The following is a 16,657-nucleotide window of genomic DNA, read 5'->3' as shown; positions in this document are numbered from 1 at the left end:
TTTCTTCCAATTTGGCTGAAAAGGAAGTTAAATTCACCAGCTTTACCCAGCTGGTGCAACTCTGCAGTGCCAAAATACCTTTGTCTTCTGTGAGTACTGATAGGATAGGGACCGTGGCTGTTTTACCTGATGCCCAACCCACAGGCAGATGCAACACCCCATTATCGTCTCAGCTGAGATCATCGAACTAAACACAGATTGAAACTAAGCTTCTTATTCTGCACAGTTCTTCGTGAATCCCCTGCACTCCAACGCCATGGGAATTCTGTTCAAAAAGGACCCGATTCCTTTATTTATGCACACGACAATTATAGCATGCAATTAATTGACTTGATTCGAGCACGAGTATGTCAGCCATTAGTGTAAATCTATACAATGTTACTTACGGTTAGCTACAACTTTGTTCAGTACTCTTTGCAGCTCAAAGGCAGAGATCTCTGAATCCTGGATTTGAAAGAGCAAAGAAAAAACACCAAGTTCAACTAGCTGCCATATCCCCCCCCCCCCCCCCCCCCTCACTAACAAATTCAATTACGTCAGGAGGTGCCGAGATAACCTCATTCGGTTATGCAAGTGGGAATGAATGCTTACCATACCCAAGAACATTGATGTCCTTGGCTATCTGGAATCGACACACAGCGAGATCTTTCTGGTGAACTTGGGACACTTTTTAAACAAGTTTTAAGGCAAGGGGGTCTTGTCAAACAAAGGACAGACAGAATGTGTGAAATTCACTCAACCATGTCTATGATGGTCCAAAGCTTTGTCAGTTGTATTTATGATAAACAAAACGATCAGTAGAGTTAAGAGGACAATGCAACAATAATCATGAAAACAGGATGATTCGAGAAGATTGGGAAGAACCAAATGCATTTTGCTGGCTCTGTGTTATTGTGTTCACACAGAGTCATAATGGCACATGAGACCGCAATCAGTTCACTGATTCCCATGCTGGTTCTCTATAAAGCAATCCAGTCAGTCCAATTCCTCTGCTCGTATCTCTGTAGCTCTACAAGTTTATTTCCCTCCAGACCCCATCCAATTTCCTTTTGAAATAATTTGCATCTCTGCTTCCACCACACATTATTCACACTTGCTTTCCTTGCCCAAAACCCCAAATCTCCTTCTAGTCCTTGTACCGTCAACTAATGTGAACAGCTTCTCTATGCCCTTCGTATCTAAGCCTGTCATAATCTTGCACATCTCAACCAAATCATCCTTCAATCTCCTCTGCTCGGAGCATAAACCAGTCTGAGAAGGGGAGAGCACAATGCTGAGGAGCTTAAACCAGCGTGAGAAAAGAAAAACAAAAAAGAGAGACTTTAGAGCATTAACCAGGGAGGTTTAGGCGGGGGGCTCAGTCTGTGCATTGACTGTATTCAGAGAAAAACATTTAAAGCATATAATCACAGGGAAAGTTAAAAGATTGGTCGGTGAGTATTTTGCTAATTTATCTTTCATAACTTGTGTAATTTATGTTATGATGCCAGCTGATGCTGTAACTGGATGGGAAGATCTCAGAACGGAACCTGGCTCAAAAGACCACGGGCGGGATTCTCCAGTCGCCGATGCCAAAATCGCGTTCAGCGATCGGCCGGAGAATCAACATTTCTGACAAAACCCGGGGGGGGGGGCGCCACCTTCGCGATGTGCCTCCCCCTTCAAAGCGGCGTACTCTAGGAGTACACCGCGTGCCATATTGACAGCCTCAGGACGCTGCCGGAGGCCCTGCCCCCCGATGCTCCCCTCCCGACCAGCCGGATTCCCGACAGCATCGGTCACGTATGCTATCATTTGTCGGGATGTTGGCGTGGCGGCTACGGACTCAGCCCAGCGCCGTCACAGTCGGGGGAGGGCCGATCCGTGGACAGGGGGGGGGACTTTGGCAGGGACTGGGGGCACTGCTGAGGAGTGGTCCAGGGAACCGGCCAAAAGGGGGGGCATTATTTTGCAGACCATGTTGCAAGGCGTAGCCACTGCAGGCCGCCACCGTGCACATGTGCGGCAAAGGACCCGGCAATTCTCCGGGCCGTATTGGCAGCTAGAACTGGGTGCTCTACGCTGCTTTCCTGCTAGTTCCCAGCCAAATGGAGTATTGGTGGCCGTTTTGCGCCTAAGTTTCAGTCGTAAAAGGCCTCCGTTCCCACCCCAGCGTCAGGACATAGCCTGAGAATTGGAGAATCCAGCCCCACAACTTTTATTTTTAAACATGGAGGAACAGAGTCACGGGACCGCTAATAGTTTTAAATAATAAGAAAAAACATTTATTAAACATGAGAAAAATTGGATGATGACACAACATGCCTTCACTCTACCTTAGCTTAGCAAATTCAAACCAATTTTAAGATTAACACAGAGAACCAAGTACATTTTGAGCTACAATGGTCCCATTAACACCAAGTCGCTTTTAAGCACACAGATTGGCTGTGGTCAAATCACACACTCTGCCCTGAACTCAAGTTGGTGCCTGTGGTTTTATCCTCAGAACTCCCCCAGATGATTGTCACCTGAGAATTTCGAAACTCCACTCCAAAAACACACTTAAAATCTTCTCGTAATAATAATGCTTTCACTTAGCGGTTTAGATTCCAAAATCCAGTCCAGGTGTTACAAATGACCCTTTTACCCATGCTTCCAATACACCTTTAACAGCGAACCCAGTCCAGGATTTTACACCAGCCCCTTTTAGGTTTCCTTTGTCTTAACTGCTTTTACACCAACTCTGAGATCCAGATTCCGATTTCTGTAGTTATTTTAACTCATGTTCCACAGGCTGTAGTAAAATCTCACACACCTGAAAATCACTTCAGATATCTTTCTGGCATCTCAGCGTTCTTCTCAGCTCTATTTGTCTTTACCGAACGGTTCTCTGTTCTGTACCTTTAACCTCAGACTTCTTGAAAACCTCTCTTCGTTTCTCTTGTTTCTTTATCATAGTATCTACAGTGCAGAAGTAGGCCATTCGGCCCATCGAGTCTGCACCGGCTCTTGGAAAGAGCACCCTACCCACGGTCAACACCTCCACTCTATCCCCATAACCCAGTAACCCCACCCAACACTAAGGGCAATTTTGGACACTAAGGGCAATTTATCATGGCCAATCCACCTAACCTGCACATCTTTGGCCTGTGGGAGGAAACCGGAGGAAACCCACGTACACACGGGGAGGATGTGCAGACTCCGCACAGACAGTGACCCAAGCTGGAATCGAACCTGGGACCCTGGAGCTGTGAAGCAATTGTGCTATCCACAATGCTACCATGCTGCCCACTTAACTATCTGCTCTTCAGATCTCTGTACTTGTTTTCTTAACTATTACTCCATGGTGTATCTTCTCTTCTAGCAAAACTGAGAGTGATGTTTCCGCTCCAGCCTTCTGAACCAATTGCTTCCAGCACAACCTTCTCTCTCACTACCCATCTTCAACTGCAATCAAATTAGCTAAACTAAAATTAAAGGATTCTCTACTTTACAAGGCCCCAGTTGCTAAACTTGTATTTACTCTTCACACTGCAACCCTCTAGAAGCACAATAGAATCACTGTTGGGATTTAACCAACTCCCACACATAGATTCTTGCTGGACAAAAGTGTGTGTATGTGTGGGAGTTGGTTAAATCCCAACAGTGATTCTATTGTGCTTCTAGAGGGTTGCAGTGTGAAGAGTAAATACAAGTTTAGCAACTGGGGCCTTGTAAAGTAGAGAAACCTTTAAGTTTTAGTCTAGTTAATTTGATTGCAGTTGAAGATGGGTAGTGAGAGCGAAGGTTGTGCTCGAAGCAATTAAATTAAACACACTTAAAACTATAACTTATTGCTAATGTTTACCAATAAACATATCAATCCCTTGAAACTACCTTTGTTTTCCGAGCATTTATTTGTAATTATAAGGTTAGGATTAGGGTACTGCTTGCCAGCAGCAATAAAGCTTTTTGGGAGTAGTAGGGAGTTAGTAATTATAAATGAAGTAATAAATTAATGAACATACAATAAAGGTGACACAGCAGGTGGTGTGTTTTATAGCTGCAGCATGTGAGAGCTCCCTGGACACCAGTGTGATCCATGGCAAACAGTACAATCTGCAGCTTGAGGAACTTCACCTTGAGTCATTGAGCAGGCGGCTGAGCTGTGGACACTGCAATGCATCAGGGAGGGAGAGGTTTCCTGGGCACTTTATTCCAGTAGATGGAATTCCTGGATTGCTATCTGAGCCACACGTCAATTGGCATCGGGTTATACAAATTAGAGAATTAGATGTGTGGTTCAAAGAGTGGTGTGGGAAGGTGTTTCAATTCATGGGATACTGGCATCAGTACCCATGGAAGAGTGAGCTATTCCACTGAGATGGGCTCAACTTGAACTGGGCTAAGACCCGTATCCAGCTCAATTGTATAACTAGGGATCTTAAACTAACAGAGCAGTGGAATGGGGGGAGGTTAGGGAAATCTTATCTAATGGCCGAGCAGGCTTGAAGGACCGAATGGCCTACTTTGGCTCTTATTTTGTAGGTTTGTAAAGTTCATCTGCATCCTTTCAAGGGCCGTTACATCTTTACTGAAGAGTGGTGACCACAACTGGATGCAATTCTCCCGAGGCCCAACCAGGGCTTTATAAAAGGTTCAGTAGAACTTCCTGTCTTTGTATCCAATACACCTTTTTAAGAAGCCTACGGTCCCAAATGCTTTGCTAAAATTACTCGCTCAATAAGTCCATAAACATATTTCATCTCAATTTACTTTAGAATTGGTTAAATTAAAATAGAATAATGCTGTTATAATGGCATGCAAAAGATTAAAGTTGGAAAAGGCAAGTGGAACAATCCAGTCAGTGAATGTAAATTTCTCACCTGGCCTGCTAAATATTGAAACAAATTCTCGAAACTGTCACTAATGTCTTGTTCGTCGACCTTTAAGATTTTTTTTTAAAGAGAGAAGAATTGGGTTAACCATACATAGCCAGAAAAAAGATATTAGCAGCAGCACTATATTGCATTGCACATCCGCGAACTCACTAATTTAAAATGCATCAACTCTGATACTGTTTTTTTAAATAAATGTTTCATTAAAAGCTTTTCCAACCAACGTTTTTACATAACAGAGATAGAAGTACAAATAATTAAAAAAATAAACAAGAATTATTAAACAAAACAAGGTGGGTGTTGTCTTCCTGTAAAACTTACATTATATCAACAGTTCCCCCCCTCCACCTGAGCACCCCCCCAGGATGCTGCTGCTGCTGACAATTACTGCTCCCCTAGAAAGTCAAGGAAAGGTTGCCACCGCCGGGAGAACCCCATCAAGGACCCTCTCAAGGCGAACTTTATTCGCTCCAGGCTGAGGAACCCCACCATATCGCTAACCCAGGTCTCCACACTCGGGGGTTTCGAGTCCCTCCACATTAGCAAGATCCGTCTATGGGCTACCAGGGAGGCAAAGGCCAGTACCTCGGCCTCTTTCGCTTCCTGCACTCCCGGATCCTCCGCCACCCCAAATATCGCTACCGCTGGACTCGCCTTCACCCGAGCGTCCAAAACCCTAGACATCACCCTCGCAAACCCCTGCCAGAATTCTTTAAGCGCCGGACATGCCCAAAACATAGTTCGCACCTGTCCTCCACCCCAAAAAACGTACTCATCCTTGCCGCCGTTATGTGCGCCCGATGCACCACCTTAAACTGATTAATCCGAGCTTAGCACATGATGAGGAGGAGTTCACCCTGCCCAGGGTGTCGGCCCACAGGCCCTCATCCAGCTCCTCACCCAGCTCCTCCTCCCACTTGCCCTTCAACTCCTCCACTGAGGCTTCCTCCGCCTCCTGCAGCTCCTGATATATGTCCGACACCTTCCCCTCCCCTACCCAGATGCCAGACACCACCCTGTCCTGGATCCTATGCGGGGGCAGCAGCAGAAATGTCCCCACCTGTTTTCTAAGAAAGTCCCAAACCTGGAGGTACCTGAACGCATTCCCCGGGGGGTAGGCCGAACTTCTCCTCCAGCACCTGCATGCTAGGGAAAGCCCAGTCTATAAACAGGTCCCCCATCCTCCTAATGCCTGCCCTATACCAGCCTTGGAACCCCCCATCCATCCTACCTGGAGAAAATCTATGGTTATTCTGTATCAGGGTCCACACACAGGCCCCCCTCCTCCTGCCTGTGTCTCCTCCACTGCCCCCAAATCCTCAGTGCCGCCGCCACCACCGGACTTGTGGTGTATCGCGCCGTTGAGAACAGCAGCGGAGCCGTGACTAGTGCCCCTAGGCTGGTGCCTTTGCATGACTCCACCTCCAGCCGCCCCCTCCTCCATCATCCACTTCCTAATCATGGCCACATTGGCCACCCAATAATAGCTGCAGAAGTTCGGCAGAGCCAGTCCTCCAACCCCCCCCCCCAGCTACGCTCCAAGATTGCCCTTTTAACTTGCGGGGTTTTATTCGCCCACACAAATCCCGTAACAACCCTAAAGGGGCTAGGTCGGCGGCAGACGAATTTCCGCCCTGCCAGCTGGCGGAAAAGGCCCTTGGTGCCCCGCCAGCTGGCGGGGAAATGACATCTCCGGGCGGCGCATGCGCGGGAGCGTTAGCGGCCGCTGACGGCATTCCTGCGCATACGCAGTGGAGAGAGTCTCTTCTGCCTCCGCCATGGTGGAGACCGTGGCGAAGGCGGAAGGAAAAGAGTGCCCCCACGGTGGGCCCCGATCGTGGCCCAGGCCACCATGGGGGCACCCCCCGGGGCCAGATCACCCCGCGCCCCCCCCCAGGACCCCGGAGCCTGCCCGCGCTGCCTTGTCCCGCTGGTAAGGTAGGTGGTTTAATCTACGCCGGCGGGACAGGCATTTTAGCGGCGGGACTTCGGCCCATCCAGGCCGGAGAATCGCGCGGGGGGGGGGGCCACCAACCGGCGCGGCGCGATTCCCGCCCCCGCCGAATGTCCGGTGCCAGAGACTTCGCAACTGGCGGGGGCGGGATTCACGCCATCCCCTGGCGATTCTCCGACCCGGCGGTGGGTTGGAGAATCTCGCCCAAGATTCCTATTCGGCAAGATAATCAAAGGTTATCAGCAGTAGATGGGAATGTGGACCTTGAAACACAAATAGATCAGCCATGATCTCATTGAGTGGGGGAGCAACTTTGAGGGGCTGTATGGCCTACTTCTGTTGTTGCTTCATATGTTCATGAAGCTCATCTGCACCCTTTAGTAATCACGGGCGAGATTCTCTGAACCCCGCCGGGTCGGAGAATCGCCGGGGGATGGCGTGAATCCCACCCCCGCCGGTTGCCGAAGTCTCCGGCACCGGATATTCGGCGGGGGCGGGAATCGCGCCGGTTGGATGGCCCCCCACGCGATTCTCCGGCCCGGATGGGCCGAAGTCCCGCCGCTAAAATGCCTGTCCCGCTGGTGTAGATTAAACCACCTACCTTACCGTCGGGACAAGGCGGCGCGGGCGGGCTCCGGGGTCCTGGGGCGGGCGCGGGGCGATTTGGCCCCGGTGGGTGCCCCCACGGTGGCCTGGCCCGCGATCGGGGCCCACCGATCCGCGGGCGGGCCTGTGCCATGGGGTCACTCTTTCCCTGCCGCCTCCGCCACGGTCTCCACCATGGCGGAGGCAGAAGAGACTCCCTCCACTGCGCATGGGCGGGAATGCCGTCAGCGGCCGCTAACGCTCCTGCGCATGCGCCGCCTGGAGATGTCATTTCCGCGCCAGCTGGCGGTGCACCAAAGGCCTTTTCCGCCAGCTGGCGGGGCGGAAATTCGTCCGGCACCGACCTAGCCCCTTAAGGTTGGGGCTCGGCCCCCAAAGGTGCGGAGCATTCCGCACCTTTGGGGCGGTGCGATGCCCGACTGATTTGCGTCGTTTTGGCGCCAGCCGGCGGACATCGCGCCGTTTCCGGAGAATTTTGCCCCAGATCTTTACTGAAGTGTTGTGACAGTGTTGACAGTGCGGAGACACCTGAAAGTTGAGAGTGGCAGTGGACATTTAGCCCAGAAAATTCACGATATCCATGGTCCAAATAGGATTATCCTATTTTTGAACTTCTCTCCCACATTGCAGGCTGGATTTTACGTGCCTGTGTTTCAGCAGTGGTGGGAGTGTCAGGGGGGTTTGTACAATAGGTCAGGTGGCTAGCCCACTTCTAGCCCACCCACTTGTCTTTGCCCCCATATGCTAGGTGAGCAGGTGCGAAATCAGCAAATATAAATAAATAATTAAGGGTTATTTCGACTAATTAGCAAGTCTATTGACCTGAATAATATGCTGCTCATGCCATTACATGGTTGGCAGAGGAAAGCCGTTTTTAAAGGTCAACATGAACAAAGGTAGGAAGGGAGGGGCACAACTCATTCGGTGGGGATGTGGTGTGCTATAAGGGTCCTTCTTGTTGATCCCCTTATTTCCCCTTTCTTTATATTTGCCGTTATCATTTTTGATTCATGGATGCTTCAGGGGCATTATCTTTAACACTCGCAGCAGAGACAATGAGGAAGTTGCAACACTATATTTGGTGCTTGTGTTCAAACTCAGTACTCAGACTGGTGTCCGAGAGATATGGGGCGGGATTCTCCACTCCCGCGCCGAAGTGGCCGCGCTGTCGTGAACGCGGTCGAGGTTCACGACGGCGCGAAACGGCCCCGATCCCGACTCAGGCCCTGACAATGGGCCAGTATCGGGGCCGCGTCATCTACACGTGCCAGGCCTTGTCGCCCGCGTAAAGGCGGCGCCGCATAGATGACGCGGCCGGCACCGCATAACTGCCGTCATCCGCGCATGCGTGGGCCTCCCTCCTTCAGGGAGGACGGCCCGACGATCGGTGGGCACCAATCGCGGGCCACCCCACATTTGAGGTATCCCCCGGTGCAGGATCCCCCCTCGCCCCCCCCCAGCGTTCGCGCGCTGTTCTCGACGGCAGCGACCAGGTGTGGACGGCGCCGGGGGGAACCCGCCGTTTTGGCCTGGCCGCTCAGCCCATCCGGGCCTGAGAATAGCGGGGGTGCCGGAGAATCGCCATTTTGGGTGTCTCCGGCGATTCTCCGGCCCGCGGAACTCGACCGGGCCGTTCCCGCCGCTTGGGTGAATCGCGGGAGGGCGTCGGACCGGCGTCCCAGGAAATTTTGGCGGCCCAGGCGATTCTCCCAACCGGCGCAGGAGTGGAGAATCTCGCCCATGGGGTGGGACTCGGTTTGATTGGTTGGCTGGTGGCCAATAAATTGGCCAAAAGGCCATATTCTGCCCAGTAACAGGTGGTGATTTGATTCCGACATGAGTGGAATGATTTTCAGAGACCCAAGGAGCTCAGTGTTGAGTCCTGGATGCTGAAGGAGCTGTGAGTGCCTGCTCTCGATATCGCTCTCTGTCCAGAAATGGGGTGTGCTACTGTCCCTCTGAACCTACAGAGAACCTCGATGAATAGATCTACAGTGAAAACCATTACAGAGACCTCAACATGAAAGCTCACTTTGAAGGAAGGTGTGCTTAAACGTATTGAGAGAGAGAGAGAGAGAAATGAATTAAAGTCGGGGATTAGGAATTAGATAATAGTTAACCAGTTGTATTTTCTGCATATTTCACTATAGTTCTTGCTGTAAATAAAAAGTAATTGTGTTTAAATTTACAAACCTGGTGACTGTAAATATTGGGCAGCCAAGGACAAAGACTTTGAGCATTTTTCAAAGAATTATTGGTTAATTCAATTGTGATGGAACTCCGGGTAAAGGGAGGTTGGAATTGACTGCACCCTAGCCCAGGTGTAACAGTGCCATATATGCATCAGGGACACCCCCTACTGCCCTACCCCAAGGTATCATAACTCCCTGCCTCCTTCTGCACCACCTGCCGGACAGAACACAGCACTGACATATTGCCTCTTCTGGGCCTCAGTTGTGACTGTTGCCAGGAATGATGGAGCTGCCGGCCAATCGAATTGGCCAGCAGCTCCCAAGGTCAGGACCTCCACCCAAGTGAGGGGAACAATTTCCACTCTCCATCAATTTAACCTGCCTAGGGCCTATTATGGCTGTGGGGCATGCTGGCATGGAGAGAATTGTCTTTTGGCCGACTTTACTTCAGAAGAGAGTGATGGGGTAGGTGAACAATCTACCTTGCCATAAAGTGCAACAAGATAGGTGGGAAGGAAGGTATAAAAAAAAACCTTTATATATCTCAATGACAACCAACAAATAAGCACTGTGTCGATGTGCAGGGATTTCTTTTACACAGAGGGTGGTGGTGGCCTGGAATGCACTGCCAAGTGAGGTGGTTGAGGCAGATACGTTAGTGTTTAAGATACGTTTAAGACTTATCTGGATAGACATATGAACAGACGGGGTATAGAAGGATAGGTGTTTGGTCTAGATAGGACACGTGATCAGTGCAGTTTTGGAGGGCCGAAGGGCCTGTTCCTGTGCTGTATTGTTCTTTGTGTTCAGCAGGCACAAGGGTGAACCACCAGTATGCTATCTAATATCTACCAAACATATCAGGATATTTACAGGGAAGGACTTTTATTTAATCCATCTAATTTCATCCACCCAGAGTGACCCCGAGATCCCCCCCCCTCGCCCCTTTACATTGGTTGTAAATAATTCCAGGGTTTCTCCCTCCAGTATTCTCGGTGTCTATTCCACACATTGACCACTGTGTGATGAACTTAATATGAGTCGCTAATATGCTGTCACAGACGTGTGTAACCTTTTGTCCTACTCATGTAATTTAATTTAGAATTAAATTTCCGATGTTACCTTTTCATTCTATTTAAAATCATATCTGCACCATTTACATAATTGCCTCTCTGGCCCTTTCTCCAAAGTCTAACCAGCCCACATTTCTTTGATCGATACTCATTATTCCAGATTCTCAATTAGGAATTAGCTAATGGCTCTTCTCAGCACTGCCTCCCATATTTGATTGTCTCAGTGGCTAGAACTGAACACATGAATCAAGCTGCACGTTGAGTGAAGCAAAATACATTTTGATCATGACTGTCACCAACGTTTGGAGCCAAATTCTCCTTCTCGGTTCCACCCAGTCTTCCAGTTGTGCCTCGGCCTTAGCCCAGTCATCTTGAATACCTGGTGGGATTCCCAATGCTAAGTCACAACACTCAAGCAGTTATGCAGCATAAAACAGCTGAGCATTTATCGAGGCTCGGCAGGCTTATATATGCATCTGCTTTTAATTGAGTGCCAGGCAAGAGGGAGAGGAGGCCAATGAATGTTGGGACGTCGGAATTGTGACATTTAACGTTACTGACTTTGAGGACATGCCAGAACATCTCAAAGAACAAACAACAACAATTAATCGCATATACCTCCTCATCTTCCAGTTTTGCATCAACGTTAGTATCCATTATTCTGTAATAGGAAAAAGTATACATTACTACTCACAGTGAAACTTTCAGACATGCTCCATGTATTCCGAATACATTTCAATTCAATGTCTAGAAGGGAATTTGTAATAAATTCTCATGCAACACAATTCTTTCGACAGTTTGTGATTTCCTTTGACTTTCTCCCCACTTCCTCCAATCCTGAAGGAAGTGGACTGACACATGCAGGGGTGTTCAATGGGCACTGACACTTACAGTCCTTCACTCAAATACCTATTTTTCACATGGCTGCTCTGCCAGCAACCACCTCCAGGTTATTTTACATGCGAGTGCATCACAGGCAAGTCTAACCTCACATTCAGCCAATATTTACATTTGCACACTTTCTAGCACAGGACTCAGGAGAGCTATCAGGAGGGATTGGCAAGCCTTGCCAAGCTCAACCAAGTTTAGGGGTACAGAAATCAAGTGTTGTAACCTTCCCACTGAAAGTGACCAACTCAACACAGACTAGAAATTAAAAGCGGTACCTTCCTCACGCATGGTTCAGACTTTACCACATAAAATTCCACAGAGCCCTTTCGGGGTGCTGGGGATTTAGTACTCTCATCACATTTTAGCACAAACTAAATTCGTTAGCTGCATGCAATTTAATTCTAAACAATTATAAGGTTCTCCTCGCTGCAAAATTAAGATATGTACACAAGAAAAATTAGGCTCCAATTTAGTAAACTACCCAAAATATTTTGCTGCTGGTTTGACTGGAATTATCAGTGAAATATTTGCATGCAGAATATTTTCCCCTGAAGTGCTGGAAAATTAAACACATTTTGTAGTGGTAGCATTACGCACTCACAGGTCAGACAAGCTGGTCGGTAAAAAAAAGATCAAATACTACATTTTACACCATTTAATCATTTACTGATGTTCAAATGAGTGTGTGTGTCAGTGCGACATATCCACTTTACACATCATTTGCATCCTTTGGACAAATGCGAAATGCAATTTCACCAAAAGCTACTCATAATCAAACGGCACAGGAGACCAGTTGGCCCATTGTGCCTGTACTAGGTCTTTGAAAGAGACGTCCAATTGGTTCCATCCCCGGCTTTCCTCATGGCCCTTAAAACGTTCCTCTTGAAATGTTTATCCAATTCCCTTTTCAAAGTTGCTACCGAATCTGCTTCCGCCACCCTTTCAGACAGGGCACTCCAGACCATAACAACTCATTGCATTAAAAAATTCAAAGTATCATCTTGCATCATTGACTTTGTTTATATATATGTTTCTGGAACCCACCTCTTCACTCACCCGATGAAGGAGCAGCGCTCCGAAAGCTAGTAACTCCAATCAAACCTGTTGGACTTTAACCTGGTGTTGTAAGACGTCTTATTGTGCTCACCCCAGTCCAGCGCCGGCATCTCCACATTATCTTCATCGTCCTCCATTTCTTTTTGTTGCCAATTCTCTTAAACTTTTTTCCTTTGTTTACTGACCCGCCTGCCAGTGAAAAGACTTTCTCTCCCCTTGTATCAAATGTATCAAAACCCGTCAAATTTTGAACATCTCTATTAAATTTCTGCTTAATCAACTCTGCTCTAAAAAGGACAAGCCAGCTTCTCTGATCTTTACCCGTATCGTTTATACTTACTGTACTTCACTTTGTTTTTCAGAAAAGATACGAATCAGAAAGTCGCAATTTTGATTTGGCTCGAAAGTGGATGGTATAATGAAATATTGCCCAGGTTCAAGAGCAAGCCGGGTCATGACCTCTCGCAGGTTGATGAAGGTTTCCGATCTTGCGCTGGATGCATGCGTCATGAAAAAATCCCTCTTCAGCTGAATATTGGTCTGGTTTTGATACTATTTTATAGGAACAAAAAAAAAAATCATGTCAGCTTGTTTCCGATTTTGCAATATTTGTGCAGTGTTACAGCAACCCATCGATTATATGCAATACCTCAAATCCAAGATTGGTGCAACAGGCAAAATATCTCCACAGCACAGCCTGCAGGTTACCAAAGGTGCAACCCTCCAACTCCATTCACACTGATATCATCACCATCAGGAGAGCAAAAAAACAACAAAGCATTGGTCAACTCCTCATCTACTTCACTGTAAAACTTTTCCTTAGCAGGACTCCCGGTGACGGTGATGTGCTGAGTGGATGCACATCAGGTGGCTCTCTTCCCAATTAGAACCAAAAAAGCTAATTTCAGAGAATTTAGGCCGCAAAGCCAACAAAAACAACTGCCCAGGTGAACACTAACAGTGGTAAAGAGGATGCCGGGGAGCGATAGCTCGAGGGGCCGACGAGAGGCACAAGTGGCGGAAAAGGACACGACCAACGGGCGGACGAGGTGGCGGACCCACGAGGCGAGGTGGAAGCCACGAACACCCAAGAGCGGGGAAGATCGGCGACCCGAGCATTGGCGCCGACACAAATGAGAACCTCCCCCTCCCCACCAGGGGGCAGGTGGAGAAGCTTTCTGTAAAAGGAACTGGCCGCCATGAAGGAGGCGATTAAAAACAGAGATCCAGGTGGTGGTGATGGAGGCGATGGCCTCCCTCCAGCGCACGATCGATGGGGCAGAAAGTGGAGACCCAGGAGAAAACAATCCTGGACCTTGAAAAAGCTTTGATGGACCAGAACGACAGGATTGTGGCTCTGGAGGCAGAAGTGAAATGGTTGGTGGCGGCCCAAAGGAATTTGGAGGGAAAGGTCGAGGACCAGGAGAATTGGTCCCGGAGACAAAACGTTCTGATTGGGGGGCCTGCCGGAAGACATCAAGGGCAGGGACCCAACAGACTATATCGCCCAAATGCTGGGTAACCTAGTCAGGATAAAGCTGCACCAGTACCAGGACCGGGAAAGGATCCTGCGGTGGGCCCGGCAGATGAAATCGAGCTCCTGGGAAGGACACAGAATCCGGGTCTACCAGGGCGTTGGGGCAGACCTTGCAAAGAAAAGGGCCGAATTCAACAGAGCAAAATCGGCGCCCTATAAACGTGAGGTGCGGTTTGGCAAGTTGTTCCCTGCCAGACTCTGGGTCACATACCGGGGGAAAGAACATTATTCTAACACCCCGGCCAAAGTTAATGAATTTATGAGAACCAACGACCTGGAAAGAGACCAAGCTTTGCAATGATGAAGATGTGCTGGGGAAGGACTGAAAAGGGAAAGAAAAAGCTGAAACCAGAGTCTATTGTCTGGACGATGTGTTTGTGCGGGACTGCACTGCCTCGTTACGCGCAAAGAGTCTGAATAGACAGAGAAGGAAGCAAGGACAGGGAAAGCAGGTGAGGGGTGGTGAAGGGAACGTAGACAGTCAGATAACACAGATATGTGGCTGAACCAGCCTGGGAGGGGAGTCACCATACTAGCAGGGAGGGCTAGGATGGGAAGACAGATAGTAAGGGGGGCCGCGGTGGGTGCACCTCTCTGGGGAGACGGAGCATATGGCCAAAGAGGGGGGGGGGGGGCACAGCAGAAGGGAGGGGGAGAGAGGGGGGGTAGACACAGAGAAGTTCAGAAACAGAATAGGGCAGAAGAGTTGGCAGAAAGATTGGCTTTGGCAGGCAGGGAGCAGGCCTAGGAATCAAGATGGTGCCGCAAGCAGCCACTTTGGAAGGCCCTTAAACAAAGGGAAACCCCAGAGTGTAGGGGCGCACATATGTGGTGTACACACAGTTGGCGGCCATGTTTGGTGTACCTCTGGACAAAGGGAAACCCCAGAGCGCAGGGGCTCGACCTCATGGTGCGAACAGTGCGACCATTTTGGACGGCTCCCTAACAAAGGGAAACCCCGGAGAGCAGGGGCGCGTCCAACAGGTAAATATGGTTGATCCCACAGGAACGGGGGGGTCAGAAACCCCCCATCAGGATAGTCACCTGGAATGTAAGGGGACTTAATGGTCCGGTGAAAAGATTCTGAGTCTTTGCCCACTTGAGAAGCCTGAAGGCCGACATAATCTACCTCCAGGAGACTGTGGGTGAAGGATAGACTGCTGGTAAGGAAGGGCTAGGTGGGGCAATAGTACATTCATGTTATGGGACGAGGGCTAGGGGAGTAGCCATACTGATCAGTAAGAGGACGAGGTTTACTGAGACAAGGACGGGTACGGACCAAGGGGACGGTACATCATGGTCAGCGGTGCCCTGGAAGGGGCACCGGTAGTACTGATAAATGTGAACGCGCGCAACTGGGATGACACAGAATTCATAAAGAAGACCATGTCGGAAATCCCCGACATTGACACACACACTAACTGCGTACAGGGCCCGTTGACCGACAGATCAAGCCCCAGAACGGGGAGAAAGACACGCATGGCTAGGGAACTGGGAACATTTATGGAACAGGTGGGGGCGGTGCACCCATGGAGGTTCCTGCACCCGGGTGAGAAGGAATTCTTGCTCTTTTTGCTGGTACATAAGGTAAACACCCGAATCAACTTCTTTGCAGTGGGGAAATCGGTTCTTCCAGGAATTGTTGGAGCAGAATACTCCACGATAGTCATCTCCGACCACATTCCGCACTACGTGAATGTGAGGTTGGAGACGGGCCATGCCCAACGCCCCACATGGAGGCTGAACATAGACCGCCTGGCCGACAAGGCCTTCTGCCAGAAAACATCGCAGGCCATAGGCGACTACGTGACTAACAACCGGAACGGGGAACTCTCACCTTCCACGTTCTGGGAGGCACTAAAGGCCATGATCAAAAGGGAAATTACAGCCTACAAGGTGCGCAAAGACAGGGAAGAGAGGGCAGCCAGGCAACAGCTAATTGACTCCATCTTGGAGGTCGACAGAAAGTACTCAGAGGCCCCGACCGTAGAGCTGCTGGTGGAGAGGAAAAAGCTACAAATGGACTTTAACATGCTACCTGCTATCTACTAGAAAAGCCAGACATGGGGACCTTTTACGAACACGGAGAAAAGGCTGGCCGCCTACTGGCTCACCAGCTGAGAAAGCAGGCAGCCACAAAGGGAGATAGCTGCGCTGAGGCAGACTGGTAACGGAACCAAAAGAGATCAATCGAGCATTTGAAATCTTTTACCGAGGACGGTACACCTCTAAGCCCCCTGACGGGGATGCGGGGATGAAACAGTTCCTCGATGGACTGGATATGCCAGTTGTGGGCGAGGACAGGCAGGGGGAACCGGAAGCACCGATAGATCTGGGAGAAATCATGGTGAGCATCAGCTCCATGCAGGCGGGGAAGGCACCAGGACTGGATGGGTTCCCGGTAGATTTCTATAAAAACTTTGTGCCGGCCCTGGCTCCACATCTATGGGACATATTCGCAGACTCGCTAGCTAGGGGCACTTTGCTCTTAC

General features: G+C 49.3%; 1 protein-coding gene across 1 annotated transcript in view; it reads right to left on the bottom strand.

Annotated features, from left to right (window-relative positions):
• The window catches only part of LOC140426477 (calpain-2 catalytic subunit-like), a 115,994-nt gene that overhangs the window by 13,031 nt on the left and 86,306 nt on the right, over positions 1–16,657 (bottom strand). Inside the window, exons 12-15 of the mRNA XM_072511298.1 lie at positions 12,969–13,180; positions 11,300–11,342; positions 4,845–4,904; positions 387–444 (exon numbers count right to left, since the gene is read on the bottom strand). Coding sequence (XP_072367399.1) covers positions 387–444; positions 4,845–4,904; positions 11,300–11,342; positions 12,969–13,180 — 373 coding nt within the window. The remainder of the gene's footprint in view (positions 1–386; positions 445–4,844; positions 4,905–11,299; positions 11,343–12,968; positions 13,181–16,657) is intronic.

This window comes from Scyliorhinus torazame, chromosome 1 (assembly GCF_047496885.1).
Source record: "Scyliorhinus torazame isolate Kashiwa2021f chromosome 1, sScyTor2.1, whole genome shotgun sequence".
In the NCBI taxonomy this organism is placed as follows: domain Eukaryota; kingdom Metazoa; phylum Chordata; class Chondrichthyes; order Carcharhiniformes; family Scyliorhinidae; genus Scyliorhinus; species Scyliorhinus torazame.
The sequence above is the reverse complement of the archived record's forward strand: the minus strand, read 5'-3'. Positions and strand labels throughout refer to the sequence as shown.